The sequence below is a fragment of the Oncorhynchus mykiss genome, unplaced genomic scaffold (assembly GCF_013265735.2).
Source record: "Oncorhynchus mykiss isolate Arlee unplaced genomic scaffold, USDA_OmykA_1.1 un_scaffold_130, whole genome shotgun sequence".
NCBI classification, from domain to species: Eukaryota; Metazoa; Chordata; class Actinopteri; order Salmoniformes; family Salmonidae; genus Oncorhynchus; species Oncorhynchus mykiss.
This window is the reverse complement of record NW_023493663.1, coordinates 1,400,913-1,428,734: the sequence shown is the minus strand read 5'-3', so window position 1 is coordinate 1,428,734 and position 27,822 is coordinate 1,400,913. Positions and strand designations below refer to the sequence as shown.

General features: G+C 53.6%; 1 protein-coding gene across 1 annotated transcript; it reads right to left on the bottom strand.

The window, feature by feature from the left end:
• LOC110518248 (fascin) lies at positions 1 to 27,822 on the bottom strand. The gene is made up of 8 exons (XM_036972248.1): positions 27,259 to 27,822; positions 15,922 to 15,981; positions 15,733 to 15,783; positions 15,090 to 15,495; positions 6,917 to 7,073; positions 5,746 to 5,867; positions 3,356 to 3,523; positions 1 to 1,903 (listed from the first exon to the last, which is right to left on the bottom strand). Exons 1-8 carry the CDS (start codon positions 27,580 to 27,582, stop codon positions 1,695 to 1,697), a joined length of 1,497 nt encoding a protein of 498 aa, XP_036828143.1. The 5' UTR covers positions 27,583 to 27,822; the 3' UTR covers positions 1 to 1,694.

Below are 27,822 nucleotides of genomic sequence, written 5' to 3'. Positions count from 1 at the left end.
TAGTGTTCAAAATCCCCGTTTTTTAATTGGTTGTTGGCATCCAGGTGAACCAATGGCACAACAGATTAATCACCAAAAAAAATAAAACAGAAAAGGAAAGTTCCAGTTTCTCAAAGTAAAAAAAGGTTTGGAATATTTTTATATAGTTACATTTAGTAAATTACCCAGAAACACTGAGTCAGACACAGGCATTATCAGAACTACAATGGCGGTCTAACCTGTGTGAACCAACAGTCACACACACACACACCTTTCCATCCATCCATCCACTACACCACATCGTTGACCGCTGGCTAGATCACAGTGGGTCACATTTACATGAGAATTATGAGATTAAGCACCAGATTCCAGTTGTGAGGAGGAGTGTGAGACCAGGAAGTCATGTGAGAGACGGTGTTTGTATCAATACCAACAGATCATTCTCCATGATAATGGCTGTGCCTTAAGAGAGAAAATTCAAGAAATTCTTCCAGTCAGAGGTTAACGTCCCACCAGATCAGCTGTAGGGACACACACACACTTCCTTCACGAAAACAACATAAAACAAGGTTATTTCCTGTCTGGGAGATCAAAATCTCCACCAATGAGCTCACAGCTAGAGGATGACATCATTTCCTCTAGGTTACATTGGAACGTTTCCTGTGATACAATATTAATGAGATGAGGGACTAAACCCATTCCAGAACACCGTGAGAATCCACTTCCAGTTTTTACACAACGCTCAGAGACCAGCCTCTATTTCCAGACAGAACCCGGTTCCAGACAGAACCTGGTCCTATTTAGGATTCAAAACCATCACTGCTTTTAGACATTTAAAATGAAAAGGTAATTTCAGAATAAACCGACACATGCAGCGTTTACCGTGAACATTGCATTGTGGGATTGAATTCTGCCCAAAAATCAGGTCCTACATGATAAATACTGTCTGACCACCATGTGTTGTTGAATACAGAGATCACAGGGACAGACACCTGGATACAAATAGATAATTAGATATAGAGAGAGTTCAGTTGAAGAAGTGTTTAGTTGTGGGGGGGGGGGGGGGGGGGTGGTCAGCTGTTTGAGAGTGGGCCAATCATACATCTAGGACTGAGTGACACATCGAGCCACGTTGCTATTGGATGGGGGGGAATAGTGCACAGCCCCACTAACTTTGGCAACAAATACAGGTGGGTACTGCAGAACGGAACTGTGAGAGGGAAAGGCAGAGAGAGAAAAGGGGAGGGAAAGGCAGAGAGAGAAAAGGGGAGGGAAAGGCAGAGAGAGAAAAGAGGGAAAGGCAGAGAGAGAAAAGAGGGAAAGGCAGAGAGAAAAGAGGGAAAGGCAGAGCGAGAAAAGGAGGTGAAGAAAGCCTTTACATTAGGACATAACCTCCCCCAGCTCTCTTTCTCTCCCTCCTTTGTCCAGTTCACACATAAAAAAAGGTCCTGTTCAGAGCGGTGGAATGTCACATAGAAACGTATGATGTAGATTAGATGAGACGGGATTCATTATCAAGTGAAAACAGATAATGGGGTCAGCTCTAGGTCTTACATTACCCCCCATCTACGATATCGTGAACATTTCACCCCACTGAACACAGCCCTGGTCTGGGAGGGGTTAGGACAGAGTTGAGAGAAGGATGGAGGGATAGAGGGAGGAGTTATGGGATGCTGCTGCTTCGTTGTCGTAGTAACAGGGTCTCGGGAAGGGGGTCAGTACTCCCAGAGCGTGGCGGTCTCCAGGTCGTCGGCGTTGGCCTTCAAGACGCCGGCGTGGTCGCCGTGGAGATACTTCCCGTCGGCGACGGAGCGGATAGCGACCTTGTTGTAGTCGCAGAACTCTAACAGGAAGTCGACGGGGTTGTCACTGCTGCTCACCACCGACGCCTCGCTGCCCACCATCCAGAACTTCCCCGTCGAGTCTGAGGAGGGGGGGGGGGCCGTTTACAACAGGTTCAACCATGATGATATGTCCAAAATACAAATTTTGTCAAATAAACATTCTAAATTTCAGCAGGTGGTTTCCTGGAAACAGATTATGAATAGTCTATAAGTAGGAAGAGAATGGGATTAAGAAGCATGTTCAGTGGAGGTGTTTTATAACCCAGGACGAGTCTTAATCTGTGTCCTGGAAACATGATTTATAATCCAGGACTAGCCTTAATCTGTGTCCTGGAAACATGATTTATAATCCAGGACTAGCCTTAATCTGTGTCCTGGAACATGATTTATAACCCAGGACTAGCCTTAATCTGTGTCCTGGAAACATGATTTATAACTCAGGACTAGCCTTAATCTGTGTCCTGGAAACATGATTTATAATCCAGGACTAGCCTTAATCTGTGTCCTGGAAACATGATTTATAACCCAGGACTAGCCTTAATCTGTGTCCTGGAAACATGATTTATAACCCAGGACTAGCCTTAATCTGTGTCCTGGAAACATGATTTATAATCCAGGACTAGCCTTAATCTGTGTCCTGGAAACATGATTTATAACCCAGGACTAGTCTTAATCTGTGTCCTGGAAACATGATTTATAATCCAGGACTAGTCTTAATCTGCTTGTTGTCATGAGGAGGCTCCTCTAGTTCATCGGAGCTGTCAGACTCTACACCGTCCCCTGGAAAGGGCAGGCTAACTGCTCGTTGTCATGAGGAGGCTCCTCTAGTTCATCGGAGCTGTCAGACTCTACACCGTCCCCTGGAAAGGGCAGGCTAACTGCTCGTTGTCATGAGGAGGCTCCTCTAGTTCATCGGAGCTGTCAGACTCTACACCGTCCCCTGGAAAGGGCAGGCTAACTGCTCGTTGTCATGAGGAGGCTCCTCTAGTTCATCTGAAAGGGCAGGCTAACTGCTCGTCCAAACATACAATCCCATTATTTTGTCTGTTAGTCCGCCCAGCTAAATCCTACAGACATTAGTTTGGGAAGCCAATGGCAATCTTCAGGTCTCAGGCAAAGCCTGTGTGTGTCCATGTATGTCTGTACTGAACCTGTAGGCCCCCTCTCTGAAGGTCAGGGTAAAGTAGTGTGTGTGTACTAACCCTGTAAACTGTACGTCCCCTCTCTGAAGGTCAGGGTAAAGTAGTGTGTGTGTGTGTGTGTGTGTACACTAACCCTGTAAACTGTACGTCCCCTCTCTGAAGGTCAGGGTAAAGTAGTCTGTGTGTGTGTGTGTGTGTGTGTGTGTGTGTGTGTACACTAACCCTGTAAACTGTACGTCCCCTCTCTGAAGGTCAGGGTAAAGTAGTGTGTGTGTGTGTGTGTGTGTGTGTACACTAACCCTGTAAACTGTACGTCCCCTCTCTGAAGGTCAGGGTAAAGTAGTGTGTGTGTGTGTGTGTGTGTGTGTGTGTGTGTGTGTGTGTACTAACCCTGTAAGCTGTACGTCCCCTCTCTGAAGGTCAGGGTAAAGTAGTCGTACGAGGAACGGTTGGAGTCCAGGGTTCCTGTGACCTTACGACACCCGATGAAACCGTGTTCCCCACGGAGGACGATGATTGGACGGTTAATCAGCTTCATCAGGAACTCCTCCGACTCACCTGGAGGGACAAACACCCATATTACCCATGTCGTCAAAGAATGACTTAAACAAAAAATAATTATAAGGCTAAGGTTACACTCCCCTAGCCCGCTGGGGACACCCCAAAACCCCTAGCCCGCTGGGGACACTCCCCTAACCTGGGGACGCTCCCCTAACCTGGGGACGCTCCCCTAACCTGGGGACGCTCCCCTAACCTGGGGACGCTCCCCTAACCTGGGGACGCTCCCCTAACCTGGGGACGCTCCCCTAACCTGGAGACGCTCCCCTAACCTGGAGACGCTCCCCTAACCTGGGGACGCTCCCCTAACCTGGGGACGCTCCCCTAACCTGGGGACGCTCCCCTAACCTGGGGACGCTCCCCTAACCTGGGGACGCTCCCCTAACCTGGGGACGCTCCCCTAACCTGGGGACGCTCCCCTAACCTGGGGACGCTCCCCTAACCTGGGGACGCTCCCCTAACCTGGGGACGCTCCCCTAACCTGGGGACGCTCCCCTAACCTGGGGACGCTCCCCTAACCTGGGGACGCTCCCCTAACCTGGGGACGCTCCCCTAACCTGGGGACGCTCCCCTAACCTGGGGACGCTCCCCTAACCTGGGGACGCTCCCCTAACCTGGGGACGCTCCCCTAACCTGGAGACGCTCCCCTAACCTGGGGACGCTCCCCTAACCTGGGGACGCTCCCCTAACCTGGAGACGCTCCCCTAACCTGGGGACGCTCCCCTAACCTGGGGACGCTCCCCTAACCTGGGGACGCTCCCCTAACCTGGGGACGCTCCCCTAACCTGGGGACGCTCCCCTAACCTGGGGACGCTCCCCTAACCTGGGGACGCTCCCCTAACCTGGGGACGCTCCCCTAACCTGGGGACGCTCCCCTAACCTGGGGACGCTCCCCTAACCTGGGGACGCTCCCCTAACCTGGGGACGCTCCCCTAACCTGGGGACGCTCCCCTAACCTGGGGACACTCCCCTAACCTGGGGACACTCCCCTAACCTGGGGACACTCCCCTAACCTGGGGACACTCCCCTAACCTGGGGACACTCCCCTAACCTGGGGACACTCCCCTAACCTGGGGACACTCTGCTTCTGCCCTCTTCAACACCTTATATGGAATGGTCTTGCTAAACACGGATGTTCAAATGATCGTTTTCTATTTGGGAGGCTCCACCTGTTGTAAAGGGCAAGATAACCTTCCAGAAAGGACCAATTCAAAGAAAAGAGTTGTAATGAAACCAGTCCTATTGTGCACCACGGCACAGAAGCCACATGTATGAACAGGGAGAGACTAGGAGTTGGTATGACCCGTGAACCAAGTCATCTGGAACAGGGAGAGACTAGGAGTTGGTATGACCCTTGAACCAAGTCATCTGGAACAGGGAGAGACTAGCAGTTGGTATGACCCTTGAACCAAGTCATCTGGAACAGGGAGAGACTAGGAGTTGGTGTGACCCGTGAACCAAGTCATCTGGAACAGGGAGAGACTAGGAGTTGGTATGACCCATGAACCAAGTCATCTGGAACAGGGAGAGACTAGGAGTTGGTATGACCCGTGAACCAAGTCATCTGGAACAGGGAGAGACTAGGAGTTGGTATGACCCGTGAACCAAGTCATCTGGAACAGGGAGAGACTAGGAGTTGGTATGACCCGTGAACCAAGTCATCTGGAACAGGGAGAGACTAGGAGTTGGTATGACCCGTGAACCAAGTCATCTGGAACAGGGAGAGACTAGGAGTTGGTATGACCCGTGAACCAAGTCATCTGGAACAGGGAGAGACTAGGTGTTGGTATGACCCTTGAACCAAGTCATCTGGAACAGGGAGGGACTAGGAGTTGGTATGACCCGTGAACCAAGTCATCTGGAACAGGGAGGGACTAGGAGTTGGTATGACCCGTGAACCAAGTCATCTGGAACAGGGAGAGACTAGGAGTTGGTATGACCCGTGAACCAAGTCATCTGGAACAGGGAGAGACTAGGAGTTGGTATGACCCGTGAACCAAGTCATCTGGAACAGGGAGAGACTAGGAGTTGGTATGACCCGTGAACCAAGTCATCTGGAACAGGGATAGACTAGGAGTTGGTATGACCCGTGAACCAAGTCATCTGGAACAGGGAGAGACTAACTAGGAGTTGGTATGACCCTTGAACCAAGTCATCTGCATACTGAACACCCTGTTGGGTTGCTCTTTACTACCCAAAGGCAGAGCTGTTTTCACACTGACCGGCAACATCGACGGTAGCGGCTAGCTGGCCGTTCTTCTTGGCTGCAACGTATTTCCCGTTGGCGGCACGTAGAGTCAGCTTCTTACCACAGTACTCCATGTCAAAGTAACAGTTGGCAGTCCTGCACACACACACACACACACACACACACAAATATAATTCTCAACAGGATAGAACATTGTAATAACATCTATTACTGGCGCCACCCCTTCATGGAGCAATGAAGCTGACGACACGCCGCAGCTAGCCGACGGCTAACAGCCGACACGCCGCAGCTAGCCGACGGCTAACAGCCGACACGCCGCAGCTAGCCGACGGCTAACAGCCGACACGCCGCAGCTAGCCGACGGCTAACAGCCGACACGCCGCAGCTAGCCGACGGCTAACAGCCGACACGCCGCAGCTAGCCGACGGCTAACAGCCGACACGGCGCAGCTAGCCGACGGGCCGCAGCTAGCCGACGGCTAACAGCCGACACGCCGCAGCTAGCCGACGGCTAACAGCCGACACGCCGCAGCTAGCCGACGGCTAACAGCCGACACGCCGCAGCTAGCCGACGGCTAACAGTCGACACGCCGCAGCTAGCCGACGGCTAACAGTCGACACGCCGCAGCTAGCCGACGGCTAACAGTCGACACGCCGCAGCTAGCCGACGGCTAACAGTCGACACGCCGCAGCTAGCCGACGGCTAACAGTCGATAGCTGCAGTATAACAGTTTATTTACAGAAATGGCACCTTTCTTTGCTAGCTACCGTAACTCAGGTGGCTTCAATCATGCTTGTGTGTGTGTGTGTGTGTGTGTGTGTGTGTGTGTGGTGTACAACCGAGCACTCTGCCAAAACACAATATTCACTTCACGACCCACAACCCCCCCTGTGGGCGACAGAGCACTCGAGAAACTTGACAGCAGCCGTCAAAACCTTTAAAACACGATGAATAACCTGAGGAAGTCTGCTGGGATCACAGTCCGATCAGCAACACAATCACTGCCACTCAGCATTCATATAGAGGTGGTGTGTGTGTGTGTGTACATACATGTTTAACTATACTTGTGGGGACCTGAAGAACAGTAAACAAACAAAGAGGTGTGTGTGTGTGTTATTACTTAGTGGAGGCGGTACACTGTAGTCCTCCAGAAGAGGTGTGTGTGTGTGTGTGTGTTTTATTACTTAGTAGAGGCGGTACACTGTAGTCCTCCAGAAGAGGTGAGGGTCCAGTACTTCCCGGCGGCGGTCCGGAAGGCACACTTCCTGTTCTCACGACTCATCTCCACCTGGAACACTTCCTGGTCTCCCTCCTCGTCCTGATTGGCTGACAGGTCCATGCCTGGGCGGGGAAAAGAGGAGAGCAGGGTTAGAGACTGACAGAGGGTCATGAACGAGCAGAAAGAAACGCACTACAGATTTGAACAAAACATTAAAAACACCTCCCTGATATTGAGTTGCAGCCCCCTTTGGCCCTCAGAACTGCCCTAATTAGTCGGGGCATGAACTCTACAAGGTGTCAAACTCCCCACACGTCGACTCCGACGCCTCCCCACACGTCGACTCCGACGCCCCCCCCACACGTCGACTCCGACGCCCCCCCACACGTCGACTCCGACGCCTCCCCACACGTCGACTCCGACGCCTCCCCACACGTCGACTCCGACGCCTCCCCACACGTCGACTCCGACGCCCCCCACACGTCGACTCCGACGCCCCCCCCACACGTCGACTCCGACGCCCCCCCACACGTCGACTCCGACGCCCCCCCACACGTCGACTCCGACGCCCCCCCACACGTCGACTCCGACGCCCCCCCACACGTCGACTCCGACGCCCCCCCACACGTCGACTCCGACGCCTCCCCACACGTCGACTCCGACGCCTCCCCACACGTCGACTCCGACGCGCCCCACACGTCGACTCCGACGCCTCCCCACACGTCGACTCCGACGCCTCCCCACACGTCGACTCCGACGCCTCCCCACACGTCGACTCCGACGCCTCCCCACACGTCGACTCCGACGCCTCCCCACACGTCGACTCCGACGCGCCCCACACGTCGACTCCGACGCCTCCCCACACGTCGACTCCGACGCGCCCCACACGTCGACTCCGACGCCTCCCCACACGTCGACTCCGACGCGCCCCACACGTCGACTCCGACGCCTCCCCACACGTCGACTCCGACGCGCCCCACACGTCGACTCCGACGCCTCCCCACACGTCGACTCCGACGCCTCCCCACACGTCGACTCCGACGCCTCCCCACACGTCGACTCCGACGCCTCCCCACACGTCGACTCCGACGCCTCCCACACGTCGACTCCGACGCGCCCCACACGTCGACTCCGACGCCTCCCCACACGTCGACTCCGACGCGCCCCACACGTCGACTCCGACGCCTCCCCACACGTCGACTCCGACGCGCCCCACACGTTCTGTCTGGATGTCCTTTGAGTGGTGGATCATTCTTGATTCACACTGGAAACTTGAGCGTGAAAAACCCCAGGAGCTTCGTAGTTCTTGACACCAACCAGTGCGCCCGACACCTACTACCATCCCCCATTCAAAGACACAGACCTTTTGTCTGGCCCATTCACCCTCTGAATGGCAGACACACACCTAAACACACACACAATCCATGTCAATTGTCTCGAGGCTTAAACATTCTTCTTTAACCCGTCTCCTCCCCTTCATCTACATGTCTCCTCCCCTTCATCTACATGTCTCCTCCCCTTCATCTACACTGGTTGAAGTGGATTTAACCAAGTGACATCAATGGATCATAGCTTTCACCTGTAATCACCTAGTCAGTCTGTCATGCAAAGAGCAGCGTCACGCTACAGCTCGCCACGCCACAGCCCGCCACGCTACAGCCACAGCCCGCCACGCTACAGCCCGCCACAAGCAGCGTCACACTACAGCCCGTCACAAGCAGCGTCACACTACAGCCCGCCACACTACAGCCCGCCAGTCACATACTGTCTGGTCAGGATCAGCAACAGAGAGTTAGGATTAGAGTAGGTCCTACAGCTGTGCATACACACATCTAAACACACAGCTGCCAGGCTACAGCCAGACCCCTGCCACAGCTCCAGGGTTTAATCCCCCATGGAATTATGGGTGATAAAGCAGTTAGGAGGACACAGCCAGAGGAATGAAAGACAGAAACAGAGCCCCGTCCGAGCGGCAGAGAGCCCCGTCCGAGCGGCAGAGAGCCCCGTCCGAGCGGCAGAGAGCCCCGTCCGAGCGGCAGAGAGCCCCGTCCGAGCGGCAGAGAGCCCCGTCCGAGCGGCAGAGAGCCCCGTCCGAGCGGCAGAGCGGCGGCAGAGATGTTTAATGTTTACAGAGAGACACCAGGGACGATGAAGACATGTTGAAACTTCCATGTTACGTTTCAGAACATCTCTCCCGTTGAGGGACTCGTTACCCTCCAGGACGGACACACACACACACGGGATGGGGAGGGTTTAACCCAGATCTGAGGGGGTTTTAGAGGGGGTTGGTTGTCTATTGTAACAGGGTAGACAGGACAGATCTGAGGGGGTTTTAGAGGGGGTTGGTTGTCTATTGTGGCAGGACAGATCTGAGGGGGTTTTAGAGGGGGTTGGTTGTCTATTGTAACAGGGTAGACAGGACAGATCTGAGGGGTTTTTAGAGAGGGTTGGTTGTCTATTGTGGCAGGACAGATCTGAGGGGGTTTGGAAGACAGGAAGGGAAATACTATTCTTTGGAATGTTCCACGGGGAGAAAACACACCAGCTACTTTTCATAGGAGCTACTTTACATCCACTAGAGACTTTACATCTAGTGAAAGGTTCTCTTCTGATGAATACCATTTGCATCTGGGAATTTTCAGAACCGCAAGAGAGAACTAGAACGACAACATTTATAATGAGGACTTCCCAAGGAAGGAAGGGTAGAGTTTATTCCTGGTAACTAAAGTCACAATCACAAAGATGGTATGACAAAGAGCATTTATAGAATGATCTACTGCCCCACCGACGGGGCCTCCCCGGCCCAGGGGTCCACCCCACCGACGGGGCCTCCCCGGCCCAGGGGTCCACCCCACCGACGGGGCCTCCCCGGCCCAGGGGTCCACCCCACCGACGGGGCCTCCCCGGCCCAGGGGTCCACCCCACCGACGGGGCCTCCCCGGCCCAGGGGTCCACCCCACCGACGGGGCCTCCCCGGCCCAGGGGTCCACCCCACCGACGGGGTCTCCGGCCCAGGGGTCTACCCTACCGACGGGGCTTCCAGCCCAGGGGTCTACCCTACCGACGGGGCCTCCAGCCGTGATGTGGGTGTCGTCCTATATTTTTAATCCCAGGCCCCGTCCCTACAGGTCTTTAGGCCCGTCATTGTTAATAAGAATTTGTTCTTAACCGACTTGCCAAGTTAAATAAAGTTTTAAAAAATATATATAAATAATATCATGACAACGAGAGAGAGAGAATGTCTGATTGTGTTGGTCCTGATCAGTCTGTTCCACACACACAGATCAGTCTGTTCCACACACACACTCTTACAGCAGCTAGCGCCAGCCACAGACAGACCGAGACAGACAGGCAGCACCAGCCCACTCCCTAGCCAGAACCCTGCCCCGCTGTAAATCAGGAGACTCACACAGGACAGAGAGACCAGACGAGAGAGCTGGTGCAATCGTCAAACTGCCCTTTCCCCCATCTGGACAACAGGAAAACCTATGCCAGAATGCTGTTCATCGACTACAGTTCAGCATTCAACACCATAGTACCCTCCAAACTCATCATTAAGCTGGAGGCCCTGGGTCTCAACCCCTCCCTGTGCAACTGGGTCCTGGACTTCCTGACATGCCGCCCCCCAGGTGGTGAAGGTAGGAAACATCTCCACTTTGCTGATCCTCAACACTGGGGCCCCACAAGGGTGCGTTCTGAGCCCCCTCCTGTACTCCCTGTTCACCCACGACTGCGTGGCCACGCACGCCTCCAACTCAATCATCAAGTTTGCAGACGACAACAACGGTAGGCTTGATCACCAACAACGGCGGAGACAGTGGACTTCAGGAAACAGCAGAAGGCAGAAGGAGCACCCCCTATCCACATCGACAGCAGTGGAGAAGGTGGAAAACTTCAAGTTCCTCAGCGTACATATCACGGACAAACTGAAACGGTTCACCTACACAGACAGTGTGGTGAAGAAGGTGGAGGCTGAAGAAATTCGGCTTGGCACCAAAGACCATAACAAACTTTACCAGATGCACCATTGACCTCGCCTTCTAGATGATAGCGGGGTGAACAGGCAGTGGCTTGGGTGGTTGATGTCCTTGATGATCTTTATGGCCTTCCTGTGACATCGGGTGGTGTAGGTGTCCTGGAGGGCAGGTAGTTTGCCCCTGGTGATGCGTTGTGCAGACCTCACTACCCTCTGGAGAGCCTTACGGTTGAGGGCGGAGCAGTTGCCGTACCAGGCGGTGATACAGCCCGACAGGATGCTCTCGATTGTGCATCTGTAGAAGTTTGTGAGTGCTTTTGGTGACAAGCCGAATTTCTTCAGCCTCCTGAGGTTGAAGAGGCGCTGCTGCGCCTTCTTCACAATGCTGTCTGTGTGAGTGGACCAATTCAGTTTGTCTGTGATGTGTATGCCGAGGAACTTAAAACTTGCTACCCTCTCCACTACTGTTCCATCGATGTGGATAGGGGGGTGTTCCCTCTGCTGTTTCCTGAAGTCCACAATCATCTCCTTAGTTTTGTTGACGTTGAGTGTGAGGTTATTTTCCTGACACCACACTCCGAGGGCCCTCACCTCCTCCCTGTAGGCCGTCTCGTCGTTGTTGGTAATCAAGCCTACCACTGTTGTGTCGTCCGCAAACTTGATGATTGAGTTGGAGGCGTGCGTGGCCACGCAGTCGTGGGTGAACAGGGAGTACAGGAGAGGGCTCAGAACGCACCCTTGTGGGGCCCCAGTGTTGAGGATCAGCGGGGAGGAGATGTTGTTGCCTACCCTCACCACCTGGGGGCGGCCCGTCAGGAAGTCCAGTACCCAGTTGCACAGGGCGGGGTCGAGACCCAGGGTCTCGAGCTTGATGACGAGCTTGGAGGGTACTATGGTGTTGAATGCCGAGCTGTAGTCGATGAACAGCATTCTCACATAGGTATTCCTCTTGTCCAGATGGGTTAGGGCAGTGTGCAGTGTGGTTGAGATTGCATCGTCTGTGGACCTATTTGGGCGGTAAGCAAATTGGAGTGGGTCTAGGGTGTCAGGTAGGGTGGAGGTGATATGGTCCTTGACTAGTCTCTCGAAGCACTTCATGATGACGGAAGTGAGTGCTACGGGGCGGTAGTCGTTTAGCTCAGTTACCTTAGCTTTCTTGGGAACAGGAACAATGGTGGCCCTCTTGAAGCATGTGGGAACAGCAGACTGGTATAGGGATTGATTGAATATGTCCGTAAACACACCGGCCAGCTGGTCTGCGCATGTTCTGAGGGCGCGGCTGGGGATGCCGTCTGGGCCTGCAGCCTTGCGAGGGTTAACACGTTTAAATGTCTTACTCACCTCGGCTGCAGTGAAGGAGAGACCGCATTTAACAAAGCTAATCTGAAAACAAGACTCCCTAAATTTTATCAGCATATCGATTGCGCAACCAGGGGTGGAAAGACCTTGGATCATTGTTACTCTAACTTCCGCGACAGGTGCATCAAAGCTGGGACCGAGAGACTGAAAAACAGCTTCTATCTCAAGGCCATCAGACTGTTAAATAGCCGACCTCCACTCAGTACCCTGCTCTGAACTTAGTCACTGTCACTAACCAGCTATCACCCAGTACCGTGGCCTGATGACAGAGCGAGACGGAGCGAGACGGAGCGAGACGGAGCGCTAGTCAAACAGTCACACGTTTGTTTTGTATTTTTATGACAAATCAAATGAACTGTAGTTAGACTCCCTCTAGTCATGTGTGTCTGTGTGTCTTAATTATTTAAATCAAACCGTGTCCTTAAAGCATCAGACATGCTCTGTATATATAGTGGATGTGAAAAACACATAAACACATAAAAATACAACTTCCTGACTGAGGTAGACAACATGGACTCCTAAAACAACTTCATGACTGTGAGGGAGACAACATGGGCTCCTAAAACATCTTCCTGACTGTGAGGGAGACAACATGGGCTCCTAAAACATCTTCCTGACTGTGAGGTAGACAACATGGGCTCCTAAAACAACTTCCTGACTTGGATCCATGAAGACGACCAGACAGCGTCCAGGTTCCATCTCTGGATCTCTCACACACACACACACACGAGATGGAGTCACGACCAGACAGCGTCCAGGTTCCATCTCTGGATCACACACACACACACACACACACACACACACACAACACGGAGTGACGACCAGACAGAGTCCAGTGTGTTGTAGTCCCTCCCTCGGCATGAATCCAGACAAATACCAGCACTGCAGCTGCTACACACGAGAGGAATCTGCAGCATCCCCCCCCACCCCCAGCCCGGCCCCTCCCCCCAGCCCAGCCCAAAGACAGTGTGTGTGTTGAGAGTGAGTGTGTGGGAAGCATCATCAGCAAACTACTGCAAGGATCACTGGGGCAGAATAGCTACGGAATAACACACACGACAGGCAGGCAGGGTGTCAGAGCAGTTTGTCAGCTAGACACAAAATGGAGCCTCTCCTCCTCTCTCACGCTCTCCCTCCTCCCCATCTCTCCCTCCTCCCCATCTCTCCCTCCTCCCCATCTCTCCCTCCATTTAGTCCTGTTCTAGAAGGTTGTGTTGGTCCTACCTTGCCTGGTTAGGATTTAGAAGGTTGTGTTGGTCCTACCTTGCCTGGTTAGGTTCTAGTCCTGTTCTAGAAGGTTGTGTTGGTCCTACCTTGCCTGGTTAGGTTCTAGTCCTGTTCTAGAAGGTTGTGTTGAGCCTACCTTGCCTGGTTAGGTTCTAGTCCTGTTCTAGAAGGTTGTGTTGGTCTGGTCCTACCTTGCCTGGTTAGGATCTAGAAGGTTGTGTTGGTCCTACCTTGCCTGGTTAGGTTCTAGTCCTGTTCTAGAAGGTCGTGTTGGTCCTACCTTGCCTGGTTAGGTTCTGGTCCTGTTCTAGAAGGTTGTGTTGGTCCTACCTTGCCTGGTTAGGTTCTAGTCCTGTTCTAGAAGGTTGTGTTGGTCCTACCTTGCCTGGTTAGGTTCTAGTCCTGTTCTAGAAGGTTGTGTTGAGCCTACCTTGCCTGGTTAGGTTCTAGTCCTGTTCTAGAAGGTTGTGTTGGTCTGGTTCTACCTTGCCTGGTTAGGATCTAGAAGGTTGTGTTGGTCCTACCTTGCCTGGTTAGGTTCTAGTCCTGTTCTAGAAGGTCGTGTTGGTCCTACCTTGCCTGGTTAGGTTCTGGTCCTGTTCTAGAAGGTTGTGTTGGTCCTACCTTGCCTGGTTAGGTTCTAGTCCTGTTCTAGAAGGTTGTGTTGGTCCTACCTTGCCTGGTTAGGTTCTAGTCCTGTTCTAGAAGGTTGTGCTGAGCCTACCTTGCCTGGTTAGGTTCTAGTCCTGTTCTAGAAGGTTGTGTTGGTCCTACCTTGCCTGGTTAGGATCTAGAAGGTTGTGTTGGTCCTACCCTGCCTGGTTAGGTTCTAGAAGGTTGTGTTGGTCCTACCTTGCCTGGTTAGGATCTAGAAGGTTGTGTTGGTCCTACCCTGCCTGGTTAGGTTCTAGTAGGTTGTGTTGGTCCTACCTTGCCTGGTTAGGTTCAAGTCCTGTTCTAGAAGGTTGTGTTGGTCCTACCTTGCCTGGTTAGGTTCTAGTCCTGTTCTAGAAGGTTGTGTTGAGCCTACCTTGCCTGGTTAGGTTCTAGTCCTGTTGTAGAAGGTTGTGTTGGTCCTACCTTGCCTGGTTAGGATCTAGAAGGTTGTGTTGGTCCTACCCTGCCTGGTTAGGTTCTAGTAGGTTGTGTTGGTCCTACCTTGCCTGGTTAGGTTCAAGTCCTGTTCTAGAAGGTTGTGTTGGTCCTACCTTGCCTGGTTAGGTTCTAGTCCTGTTCTAGAAGGCTGTGTTGGTCCTACCTTGCCTGGTTAGGTTCTAGTCCTGTTCTAGAAGGTTGTGTTGGTCCTACCTTGCCTGGTTAGGTTCTAGTCCTGTTCTAGAAGGTTGTGTTGGTCCTACCTTGCCTGGTTAGGTTCTAGTCCTGTTCTAGAAGGTTGTGTTGGTCCTACCTTGCCTGGTTAGGTTCTAGTACTGTTCTAGAAGGTTGTGTTGGTCCTACCTTGCCTGGTTAGGTTCTAGAAGGTTGTGTTGGTCCTACCTTGCCTGGTTAGGTTCTAGTAGGTTGTGTTGGTCCTACCTTGCCTGGTTAGGTTCTAGTAAGGTTGTGTTGGTCCTACCTTGCCTGGTGGAGACATTCCTCTCGTTGCCGGCGGTGAGAACCACCTGAGGGTGACTCTGCTCCAGAGAGAACATCTCATCCTTCCCCACGCGGCTAGTCTTCCCGCTCTTCATGGTCCCGCTCGGGCCCGACGGCGCCAGGTAGCGCCCGGAACAATCCCTGAACGCCACCTTGCCGGAGCGGAACTCCAGCGTGTATCCGGTGGTCTTGTCCGGCGCGGCCTCCAGGCTGCCGTCGTTCTTCAGGAAGCGGTTATCAGACGTCTGCAGGTGGTAGCGTTGGTCTCTGAACACCAGGGTGATCAGGGAGTCCACCCCCCACGGGACGTCGCGGTCGATAGAGACCTCATCCACCTTGGAGGACAGGTGGGCATAACGCTTCCTGGTCACACTGAAGATGTTCACCTGGAGGGAAGAGGTTAGAGGTCAGGTGTTGGGGGGGGGGGGGGGGGGGGGGTGTAGGTGTGTTACCTGAGGATTAATGGCAATGTGAATGCTCCATTTAGAGGAGAGGTTAGAGGTCAGGTGTTAGGGGGGGGGGGGGGTGTAGATGTATTACCTAAGGATGCATGGCTATGTGAATGCTCCATTTAGAGAGGTTAGAGGTCAGGTGTTAGGGGTGGGGGGGTGTAGGTGTATTACCTGAGGATGCATGGCAATGTGAACACTCCATTTTTCAGCCACTGATGCAGTCTGCGAGAGAGACCAAACATTACAGTCCACACACACACGTTACGAATGTTATTTAACATCTAGAGAAAGACAGTTCATGAATATTCATCCGTTTATGAATATTTCTTTAGCTCATCATGGAGTTTAAAACCCACCTACCTGGGCAAAGCAGCTGATCCTGTCCTCTGTGCCTCCCAGATATCTGCCATGGACCTCTGACTGCAGAGAAACACAGTAGAATATACATCACACACACGTTTAAACGTATCGCTTTCTAACCGGTTTTCGAAAGACATGCTGATATGCCCCGTATCTTTCATGTCAGCGAGAAAGATCAACAAGCTGTGTGTGTCTGACTGTAGCAGGTCAACAAGCTGTGTGTCTCTGACTGTAGCAAATCAACAAGCTGCGTGTGTCTGACTGTAGCAGGTCAACAAGCTGTGTGTCTCTGACTGTAGCAGATCAACAAGCTGTGTGTGTCTGTAGCAGGTCAACAAGCTGCGTGTCTGACTGTAGCAGGTCAACAAGCTGCGTGTCTGACTGTAGCAGGTCAACAAGCTGCGTGTGTCTGACTGTAGCAGGTTAACAGACCAACAAGCTGTGTCTCTGACTGTAGCAGTTCAACAAGCTGTGTGTCTGACTGTAGCAGTTCAACAAGCTGTGCGTCTCTGACTGTAGCAGTTCAACAAGCTGTGCGTCTCTGACTGTAGCAGTTCAACAAGCTGTGCGTCTGACTGTAGCAGTTCAACAAGCTGTGCGTCTCTGACTGTAGCAGTTCAACAAGCTGTGCGTCTCTGACTGTAGCAGTTCAACAAGCTGTGCGTCTCTGACTGTAGCAGTTCAACAAGCTGTCTGTGTCTGACTGTAGCAGTTCAACAAGCTGTGTGTGTCTGACTGTAGCAGTTCAACAAGCTGTGTGTGTCTGACTGTAGCAGTTCAACAAGCTGTGTGTGTCTGACTGTAGCAGTTCAACAAGCTGTGTGTGTCTGACTGTAGCAGTTCAACAAGCTGTGTGTGTCTGACTGTAGCAGTTCAACAAGCTGTGTGTGTCTGACTGTAGCAGTTCAACAAGCTGTGTGTGTCTGACTGTAGCAGTTCAAGCTGTGTGTGTCTGACTGTAGCAGATCAACAAGCTGTGTCTCTCTGACTGTAGCAAATCAACAAGCTGTGTGTCTCTGACTGTAGCAGTTCAACAAGCTGTGTGTCTCCAGTTAACAAACTACACTTCCTCCCCAGTTAGCTCACACACAGGTGTTGGTTGCCTAAAGATAATGTTACCATGGTTACTCCATGGTTACCAGTCTGGAGAAGTCTCTAGTCTCTACAAGATTCTGTCGCTTCTGTTTTCAATCTGTTGACACATCGCATGTGACCCACAACATGTAAATCAAATGTCTTTCAATGAAGCACATTTCCTCACAATCAACTGAAAGTGTTTGCCATTCGGTTAAGGCTCTGACGCGTCGTGGAAGTGTTTGGTTAAGGCTCTGACAGGTCGTGGAAGTGTTTGGTTAAGGCTGACAGGTCGTGGAAGTGTTTGGTTAAGGCTCTGACAGGTCGTGGAAGTGTTTGGTTAAGGCTCTGACAGGTCGTGGAAGTGTTTGGTTAAGGCTCTGACAGGTCGTGGAAGTGTTTGGTTAAGGCTCTGACGCGTCGTGGAAGTGTTTGGTTAAGGCTCTGACAGGTCGTGGAAGTGTTTGGTTAAGGCTCTGACGCGTCGTGGAAGTGTTTGGTTAAGGCTCTGACAGGTCGTGGAAGTGTTTGGTTAAGGCTCTGACGCGTCGTGGAAGTGTTTGGTTAAGGCTCTGACGCGTCGTGGAAGTGTTTGGTTAAGGCTGACGCGTCGTGGAAGTGTTTGGTTAAGGCTCTGACGCGTCGTGGAAGTGTTTGGTTAAGGCTCTGACAGGTCGTGGAAGTGTTTGGTTAAGGCTCTGACAGGTCGTGGAAGTGTTTGGTTAAGGCTCTGACGCGTCGTGGAAGTGTTTGGTTAAGGCTCTGACGCGTCGTGGAAGTGTTTGGTTAAGGCTCTGACAGGTCGTGGAAGTGTTTGGTTAAGGCTCTGACGCGTCGTGGAAGTGTTTGGTTAAGGCTGACAGGTCGTGGAAGTGTTTGGTTAAGGCTGACAGGTCGTGGAAGTGTTTGGTTAAGGCTCTGACAGGTCGTGGAAGTGTTTGCCATTCGGTTAAGGATCTGACAGGTCGTGGAAGTGTTTGGTTAAGGCTCTGACACGTCGTGGAAGTGTTTGGTTAAGGCTCTGACAGGTCGTGGAAGTGTTTGGTTAAGGCTCTGACGCGTCGTGGAAGTGTTTGGTTAAGGCTCTGACGCGTCGTGGAAGTGTTTGGTTAAGGCTCTGACGCGTCGTGGAAGTGTTTGGTTAAGGCTCTGACACGTCGTGGAAGTGTTTGGTTAAGGCTCTGACAGGTCGTGGAAGTGTTTGGTTAAGGCTCTGACAGGTCGTGGAAGTGTTTGGTTAAGGCTCTGACGCGTCGTGGAAGTGTTTGGTTAAGGCTCTGACACGTCGTGGAAGTGTTCGGTTAAGGCTCTGACGCGTCGTGGAAGTGTTGTCCATTCGGTTAAGGCCCTGACAGGTCGTGGAAGTGTTTGGTTAAGGCTCTGACGCGTTGTGGAAGTGTTTTCCATTCGGTTAAGGCTCTGACACGTCGTGGAAGTGTTTGCCATTCGGTTAAGGCTCTGACAGGTCGTGGAAGTGTTTGCCATTCGGTTAAGGCTCTGACAGGTCGTGGAAGTGTTTGCCATTCGGTTAAGGCTCTGACACGTTGTGGAAGTGTTTGCCATTCGGTTAAGGCTCTGACAGGTCGTGGAAGTGTTTGGTTAAGGCTCTGACGCGTCGTGGAAGTGTTTGGTTAAGGCTCTGACAGGTCGTGGAAGTGTTTGGTTAAGGCTGACACGTCGTGGAAGTGTTTGGTTAAGGCTCTGACGCGTCGTGGAAGTGTTTTCCATTCGGTTAAGGCTCTGACAGGTCGTGGAAGTGTTTGGTTAAGGCTCTGACGCGTCGTGGAAGTGTTTGGTTAAGGATCTGACAGGTCGTGGAAGTGTTCGGTTAAGGCTCTGACGCGTCGTGGAAGTGTTTGGTTAAGGCTCTGACAGGTCGTGGAAGTGTTTGGTTAAGGCTCTGACAGGTCGTGGAAGTGTTTGGTTAAGGCTCTGACAGGTCGTGGAAGTGTTTGGTTAAGGCTCTGACAGGTCGTGGAAGTGTTTGGTTAAGGCTCTGACACGTCGTGGAAGTGTTTGGTTAAGGCTCTGACGCGTCGTGGAAGTGTTTTCCATTCGGTTAAGGCTCTGACAGGTCGTGGAAGTGTTTGGTTAAGGCTCTGACAGGTCGTGGAAGTGTTTGGTTAAGGCTCTGACAGGTCGTGGAAGTGTTTGGTTAAGGCTCTGACACGTCGTGGAAGTGTTTGGTTAAGGCTCTGACACGTCGTGGAAGTGTTTGGTTAAGGCTCTGACAGGTCGTGGAAGTGTTTTCCATTCGGTTAAGGCTCTGACAGGTCGTGGAAGTGTTTGGTTAAGGCTCTGACGCGTCGTGGAAGTGTTTGGTTAAGGCTCTGACAGGTCGTGGAAGTGTTTGGTTAAGGCTCTGACACGTCGTGGAAGTGTTTGGTTAAGGCTCTGACACGTCGTGGAAGTGTTCGGTTAAGGCTCTGACACGTCGTGGAAGTGTTTTCCATTCGGTTAAGGCTCTGACAGGTCGTGGAAGTGTTTGGTTAAGGCTCTGACGTGTTGTGGAAGTGTTTTCCATTCGGTTAAGGCTCTGACAGGTCGTGGAAGTGTTTGCCATTCGGTTAAGGCTCTGACACGTCGTGGAAGTGTTTGCCATTCGGTTAAGGCTCTGACACGTCGTGGAAGTGTTTGCCATTCGGTTAAGGCTCTGACAGGTCGTGGAAGTGTTTGGTTAAGGCTCTGACACGTCGTGGAAGTGTTTGGTTAAGGCTCTGACACGTCGTGGAAGTGTTTGGTTAAGGCTCTGACAGGTCGTGGAAGTGTTTGGTTAAGGCTCTGACACGTCGTGGAAGTGTTTGGTTAAGGATCTGACGCGTCGTGGAAGTGTTTGGTTAAGGCTCTGACGCGTCGTGGAAGTGTTTGGTTAAGGCTCTGACGCGTCGTGGAAGTGTTTGGTTAAGGCTGACAGGTCGTGGAAGTGTTTGGTTAAGGCTCTGACGCGTCGTGGAAGTGTTTGGTTAAGGCTCTGACAGGTCGTGGAAGTGTTTGGTTAAGGCTCTGACAGGTCGTGGAAGTGTTTGGTTAAGGCTCTGACAGGTCGTGGAAGTGTTTGCCATTCGGTTAAGGATCTGACAGGTCGTGGAAGTGTTTGGTTAAGGCTCTGACACGTCGTGGAAGTGTTTGGTTAAGGCTCTGACAGGTCGTGGAAGTGTTTGGTTAAGGCTCTGACAGGTCGTGGAAGTGTTTGGTTAAGGCTCTGACAGGTCGTGGAAGTGTTTGGTTAAGGCTCTGACACGTCGTGGAAGTGTTTGGTTAAGGCTCTGACACGTCGTGGAAGTGTTTGGTTAAGGCTCTGACGCGTCGTGGAAGTGTTCGGTTAAGGCTCTGACAGGTCGTGGAAGTGTTTGGTTAAGGCTCTGACAGGTCGTGGAAGTGTTTGGTTAAGGCTCTGACGCATCGTGGAAGTGTTTGGTTAAGGCTCTGACAGGTCGTGGAAGTGTTTGGTTAAGGCTCTGACAGGTCGTGGAAGTGTTTGGTTAAGGCTCTGACAGGTCGTGGAAGTGTTTGGTTAAGGCTCTGACACGTCGTGGAAGTGTTTGGTTAAGGCTCTGACACGTCGTGGAAGTGTTCGGTTAAGGCTCTGACGCGTCGTGGAAGTGTTTGGTTAAGGCTCTGACAGGTCGTGGAAGTGTTCGGTTAAGGCTCTGACGCGTCGTGGAAGTGTTTGGTTAAGGCTCTGACAGGTCGTGGAAGTGTTCGGTTAAGGCTCTGACAGGTCGTGGAAGTGTTTGGTTAAGGCTCTGACACGTCGTGGAAGTGTTCGGTTAAGGCTCTGACGCGTCGTGGAAGTGTTTTCCATTCGGTTAAGGCTCTGACAGGTCGTGGAAGTGTTTGGTTAAGGCTCTGACGCGTTGTGGAAGTGTTTTCCATTCGGTTAAGGCTCTGACAGGTCGTGGAAGTGTTTGGTTAAGGCTCTGACGCGTTGTGGAAGTGTTTTCCATTCGGTTAAGGCTCTGACAGGTCGTGGAAGTGTTTGGTTAAGGCTCTGACAGGTCGTGGAAGTGTTTGGTTAAGGCTCTGACGCGTCGTGGAAGTGTTTGTCACGTGCCGAATTGCAACAGAATTGAACAAATTAAAATAAAAATCAACTGAAATACAAACGATATCCAGACCCGGCGTACTGAAAGGTTAGTTTGATGATACTAATCTGTGGATATTTTGTCTCACATTCCTACCTGCAAAAGGACCAACCACACGGACAAACAGACAAAGTAGCATGTTATTCAGCATTCTGGCTCGTAAAGGTCGTGAGAGGAAACAATATAAAAAGGCAAACCTTTTGGTTTCATGAGCTGAAATAAAGAAAAATATTCTATACACACAAAAAAAGCTTATTCCTCTCAAGATGTTTTTCTCAAATGTGTAACATCCCTGTTAGTGAGTATTTCTCCTTTGCCAAGATAATCCATCTACCTGACAGGTGTGGCATATCAACAAGCTGATTAAACCGCACGATCATTACACAGGTGCACCTTGTGCTGGGGGAAATAAACGGCCACTTTAAAAATGTGCAGTTTTGTCCCACAACACAATGCGACAGATGTCTCAAGTTTTGAGGGAGCGTGCAAATTGGCATGCTGACTGCAGGAATGTCCACCAGAGCTGTTGCCAGAGAATTAAATGTTAATTTCTCTACCATAAACCACCTCCAACTTATTTTTTTAGAGAATTTGGTAGTACGTCCAACCGGCCTCACAACCGCAGACCACGTGTAACCACGCCAACCCAGGACCTCCAAATCCGGCTTCTTCACCTGCGGGATCTTCTGAGGGGGGGGGGGGCTGTTGAGGAGTATTTCTCTGTAATAAAGCCCTTTTGTGGAGAAAAACCTCATTCTGATTGGCTGGGCCTGCCTCTCCAGTGGGTAGGCCTATCCCCTCCCAGGCCCACCCATGGCTGCGCTCCCCTGCCCAGTCATGTGATTGACATCCACCAACGGCTGCGCCCCCTGCCCAGTCATGTGATTGACATCCACCAACGGCTGCGCCCCCTGCCCAGTCATGTGATTGACATCCACCAACGGCTGCGCCCCCTGCCCAGTCATGTGATTGACATCCACCAACGGCTGCGCCCCCTGCCCAGTCATGTGATTGACATCCACCAACGGCTGCGCCCCCTGCCCAGTCATGAGATTGACATCCACCAACGGCCGGTAGGTTAGAGGGGAGAGGCGGGTAGGTTAGAGGGGGGAGGAGGGTAGGTTAGAGGGGGGAGGAGGGTAGGTTAGAGGGGGGAGGAGGGTAGGTTAGAGGGGGGAGGAGGGTAGGTTAGAGGGGGGAGGCGGGTAGCCTAGAGGTGGGAGGAGGGTAGCCTAGAGGTGGGAGGAGGGTAGCCTAGAGGTGGGAGGAGGGTAGCCTAGAGGTGGGAGGAGGGTAGCCTAGAGGTGGGTAGCCTAGAGGTGGGTAGCCTAGAGGTGGGAGGAGGGTAGCCTAGAGGTGGGAGGCGGGTAGGTTAGAGGTGGGAGGCGGGTAGGTTAGAGGTGGGAGGCGGGTAGGTTAGAGGTGGGAGGCGGGTAGCCTAGAGGTGGGTAGCCTAGAGGTGGGAGGGTAGCCTAGAGGTGGGAGGGTAGCCTAGAGGTGGGAGGGTAGCCTAGAGGTGGGAGGGTAGCCTAGAGGTGGGAGGAGGGTAGCCTAGAGGTGGGAGGAGGGTAGCCTAGAGGTGGGAGGAGGGTAGCCTAGAGGTGGGAGGAGGGTAGCCTAGAGGTGGGAGGCGGGTAGCCTAGAGGTGGGAGGCGGGTAGCCTAGAGGTGGGAGGCGGGTAGGTTAGAGGTGGGAGGCGGGTAGGTTAGAGGTGGGAGGCGGGTAGCCTAGAGGTGGGTAGCCTAGAGGTGGGTAGCCTAGAGGTGGGAGGAGGGTAGCCTAGAGGTGGGAGGAGGGTAGCCTAGAGGTGGGAGGCGGGTAGGTTAGAGGTGGGAGGCGGGTAGGTTAGAGGTGGGAGGCGGGTAGGTTAGAGGTGGGAGGCGGGTAGGTTAGAGGTGGGAGGCGGGTAGGTTAGAGGTGGGAGGCGGGTAGGTTAGAGGTGGGAGGCGGGTAGCCTAGAGGTGGGTAGCCTAGAGGTGGGAGGGTAGCCTAGAGGTGGGAGGGTAGCCTAGAGGTGGGAGGAGGGTAGCCTAGAGGTGGGAGGAGGGTAGCCTAGAGGTGGGAGGAGGGTAGCCTAGAGGTGGGAGGAGGGTAGCCTAGAGGTGGGAGGAGGGTAGCCTAGAGGTGGGAGGAGGGTAGCCTAGAGGTGGGAGGAGGGTAGCCTAGAGGTGGGAGGAGGGTAGCCTAGAGGTGGGAGGAGGGTAGCCTAGAGGTGGGAGGAGGGTAGCCTAGAGGTGGGAGGAGGGTAGCCTAGAGGTGGGAGGAGGGTAGCCTAGAGGTGGGAGGAGGGTAGCCTAGAGGTGGGAGGAGGGTAGCCTAGAGGTGGGAGGAGGGTAGCCTAGAGGTGGGAGGAGGGTAGGTTAGAGGTGGGAGGCGGGTAGGTTAGAGGTGGGAGGCGGGTAGGTTAGAGGTGGGAGGCGGGTAGGTTAGAGGTGGGAGGCGGGTAGGTTAGAGGTGGGAGGCGGGTAGGTTAGAGGTGGGTAGCCTAGAGGTGGGAGGAGGGTAGCCTAGAGGTGGGAGGAGGGTAGCCTAGAGGTGGGAGGAGGGTAGCCTAGAGGTGGGAGGAGGGTAGCCTAGAGGTGGGAGGAGGGTAGCCTAGAGGTGGGAGGAGGGTAGCCTAGAGGTGGGAGGAGGGTAGCCTAGAGGTGGGAGGAGGGTAGGTTAGAGGGGGGAGGAGGGTAGGTTAGAGGGGGGAGGAGGGTAGGTTAGAGGGGGGAGGAGGGTAGCCTAGAGGTGGGAGGCGGGTAGGTTAGAGGTGGGAGGCAGGTAGGTTAGAGGTGGGAGGCGGGTAGGTTAGAGGTGGGAGGCGGGTAGGTTAGAGGTGGGTAGGTTAGAGGTGGGTAGCCTAGAGGTGGGAGGGTAGCCTAGAGGTGGGAGGGTAGCCTAGAGGTGGGAGGGTAGCCTAGAGGTGGGAGGGTAGCCTAGAGGTGGGAGGAGGGTAGCCTAGAGGTGGGAGGAGGGTAGCCTAGAGGTGGGAGGAGGGTAGCCTAGAGGTGGGAGGAGGGTAGCCTAGAGGTGGGAGGAGGGTAGCCTAGAGGTGGGAGGAGGGTAGCCTAGAGGTGGGAGGAGGGTAGCCTAGAGGTGGGAGGAGGGTAGCCTAGAGGTGGGAGGAGGGTAGCCTAGAGGTGGGAGGAGGGTAGCCTAGAGGTGGGAGGAGGGTAGCCTAGAGGTGGGAGGAGGGTAGCCTAGAGGTGGGAGGAGGGTAGCCTAGAGGTGGGAGGAGGGTAGCCTAGAGGTGGGAGGAGGGTAGGTTAGAGGTGGGAGGAGGGTAGGTTAGAGGTGGGAGGCGGGTAGGTTAGAGGTGGGAGGCGGGTAGGTTAGAGGTGGGAGGCGGGTAGCCTAGAGGTGGGAGGAGGGTAGCCTAGAGGTGGGAGGCGGGTAGGTTAGAGGTGGGAGGCGGGTAGGTTAGAGGTGGGAGGCGGGTAGGTTAGAGGTGGGAGGCGGGTAGGTTAGAGGTGGGAGGCGGGTAGGTTAGAGGTGGGTAGGTTAGAGGTGGGTAGCCTAGAGGTGGGAGGGTAGCCTAGAGGTGGGAGGCGGGTAGGTTAGAGGTGGGTAGCCTAGAGGTGGGAGGAGGGTAGCCTAGAGGTGGGAGGAGGGTAGCCTAGAGGTGGGAGGAGGGTAGCCTAGAGGTGGGAGGAGGGTAGCCTAGAGGTGGGAGGAGGGTAGCCTAGAGGTGGGAGGAGGGTAGCCTAGAGGTGGGAGGAGGGTAGCCTAGAGGTGGGAGGAGGGTAGGTTAGAGGGGGGAGGAGGGTAGGTTAGAGGGGGGAGGAGGGTAGGTTAGAGGGGGGAGGAGGGTAGCCTAGAGGTGGGTAGCCTAGAGGTGGGAGGAGGGTAGGTTAGAGGTGGGAGGCGGGTAGCCTAGAGGTGGGAGGCGGGTAGGTTAGAGGGGGGAGGAGGGTAGGTTAGAGGTGGGAGGAGGGTAGGTTAGAGGTGGGAGGAGGGTAGGTTAGAGGTGGGAGGAGGGTAGGTTAGAGGGGGGAGGAGGGTAGGTTAGAGGTGGGAGGCGGGTAGGTTAGAGGTGGGAGGCGGGTAGGTTAGGGGGGGAGGCAGGTAGGTGGGTAGGTTAGAGGTGGGGGGGATGCCTAGTGGTTAGAACGTTGGACTTGTAACCAAAAGGCGGGTAGGTTAGAGGTGGGAGGAGGGTAGCCTAGAGGTGGGAGGAGGGTAGCCTAGAGGTGGGAGGAGGGTAGCCTAGAGGTGGGAGGAGGGTAGCCTAGAGGTGGGAGGAGGGTAGAGGTGGGAGGCGGGTAGGTTAGAGGTGGGAGGGGGGTAGCCTAGAGGTGGGAGGCGGGTAGGTTAGAGGGGGGAGGAGGGTAGGTTAGAGGGGGGAGGAGGGTAGGTTAGAGGGGGGAGGAGGGTAGGTTAGAGGGGGGAGGAGGGTAGGTTAGAGGGGGGAGGAGGGTAGCCTAGAGGTGGGAGGCGGGTAGCCTAGAGGTGGGAGGCGGGTAGCCTAGAGGTGGGAGGAGGGTAGGTTAGAGGTGGGAGGAGGGTAGGTTAGAGGTGGGAGGAGGGTAGCCTAGAGGTGGGAGGCGGGTAGGTTAGAGGGGGGAGGCGGGTAGGTTAGAGGGGGGAGGCGGGTAGGTTAGAGGGGGGAGGAGGGTAGGTTAGAGGGGGGAGGAGGGTAGGTTAGAGGGGGGAGGAGGGTAGGTTAGAGGGGGGAGGAGGGTAGGTTAGAGGGGGGAGGAGGGTAGGTTAGAGGGGGGAGGAGGGTAGGTTAGAGGGGGGAGGAGTGTAGGTTAGAGGGGGAGGAGGGTAGGTTAGAGGTGGGAGGCGGGTAGGTTAGGGGGGGAGGCAGGTAGGTGGGTAGGTTAGAGGTGGGGGGGATGCCTAGTGGTTAGAACGTTGGACTTGTAACCAAAAGGCGGGTAGGTTAGAGGTGGGAGGAGGGTAGCCTAGAGGTGGGAGGAGGGTAGCCTAGAGGTGGGAGGAGGGTAGCCTAGAGGTGGGAGGAGGGTAGGTTAGAGGGGGAGGCGGGTAGGTTAGAGGGGGAGGCGGGTAGGTTAGAGGGGGGAGGTGGGTAGGTTAGAGGTGGGAGGAGGGTAGGTTAGAGGTGGGAGGAGGGTAGGTTAGAGGGGGGAGGCGGGTAGGTTAGAGGTGGGGGGGATGCCTAGTGGTTAGAACGTTGGACTAGTAACCAAAAGGCGGGTAGGTTAGAGGTGGGAGGAGGGTAGCCTAGAGGTGGGAGGAGGGTAGCCTAGAGGTGGGAGGAGGGTAGCCTAGAGGTGGGAGGAGGGTAGGTTAGAGTGGGAGGCGGGTAGGTTAGAGGGGGGAGGAGGTTAGGTTAGAGGGGGGAGGAGGGTAGGTTAGAGGGGGGAGGAGGGTAGGTTAGAGGGGGAGGAGGGTAGGTTAGAGGGGGAGGAGGGTAGGTTAGAGGGGGGAGGCGGGTAGGTTAGAGGGGGGAGGCGGGTAGGTTAGAGGGGGGAGGCGGGTAGGTTAGAGGGGGGAGGAGGGTAGGTTAGAGGGGGAGGCGGGTAGGTTACGGGGGGGGGAGGCAGGTAGGTGGGTAGGTTAGAGGGGGAGGCGGGTAGGTTAGAACGTTGGACTAGTAACCAAAAGGTTGCGAGGTTGAATCCCCGAGCTGACAAGGGGGAGGCCGTCATTGTAAATAAGAATGTTCTTAACTGACTTGCTTCGTTAAATAAAAGGATAAATAAAAAATAAAATGTCGGCGTGGGAACCTTAACCCTAAACCCATTTTAAAAAAGGCGTCTAGAAATGCAGGCTACGTTTATTAATGTATCCATATTTCTTGCTGATATAAAAGATACATTCCTTATGTTTCTCAAACAGTACCGCAACCGATCCGTGTTAATGTTAGGTAACGGGTTCCCGAGTGGCGCAGCGGTCTAAGGCACTGCATCTTCAGGGCTTGAGGCGTCACTACAAACAGCCTGGTTCGATTCTTCGGCTGTATCACATAAAAAACGGCGGTGATTGGGAGTCCCATAGGGCGGCGCACAATTGTCCCAGCGGTCGTTTGGGTTTTTAACCGATGAACGCCATCAATGTAAATAAGAATTTGTTTTTAACTGACTTACCTAGTTAAATAAGAGGTTACATTTTTTTTAAACGGCTCTTAAACACCACCAGTGAGAAGATACTATCGTGGGGTGACAATACAAAGGCAAGTCTCTCTCTCATGCTTTCACTCACACCCAAACATCCTCCCTCATCCTACCTGCAGAGACCATCTCCCATCGTCGTGAGCCGTGATGATGAACCGGGTCTCGGGTCCAGAACTCTCACTATCCCCGGTAACGTTCCCGTCTTTATCCACCGCTATGTACCGACCCAGATGTGACTTGAGACAGAACACATTACCGGCAGCCTCTTCCCCGCTCTGCTCCAGAGTCCAAATCTGCTTCTTCTTCAAGCTCGTGGCCGACGCGTTGATTTTAAAACCGAACGTTTCAGCGGTTAGGTATTTATTCCCACAGTTGATCAAACCAAACTGGATCTGTAGCATATCGCTGGTCCCGTTACTTGCTCCGTTACTACACATGATCAATCAATCTCCTCTCGGTTCCAACCGGTTCGGGTCAGAGTGTATCGGTGTGTGTTTTTCTGATCAACGAGGATTCGGTGGTTCCCGACGGATGCACTCTGTTCCTCCGCCTCGCGTGTTTCTCTTTGTTTGGGAAGTGTCTGAGAGGAGGAGGAGGAAAAAGGGAGAATACGGAGTGTCGGTATGAGAGCGCGCAGTTTCTCTGTGCTCGGCCACAGCATGCGCTCCGCGCCCCAG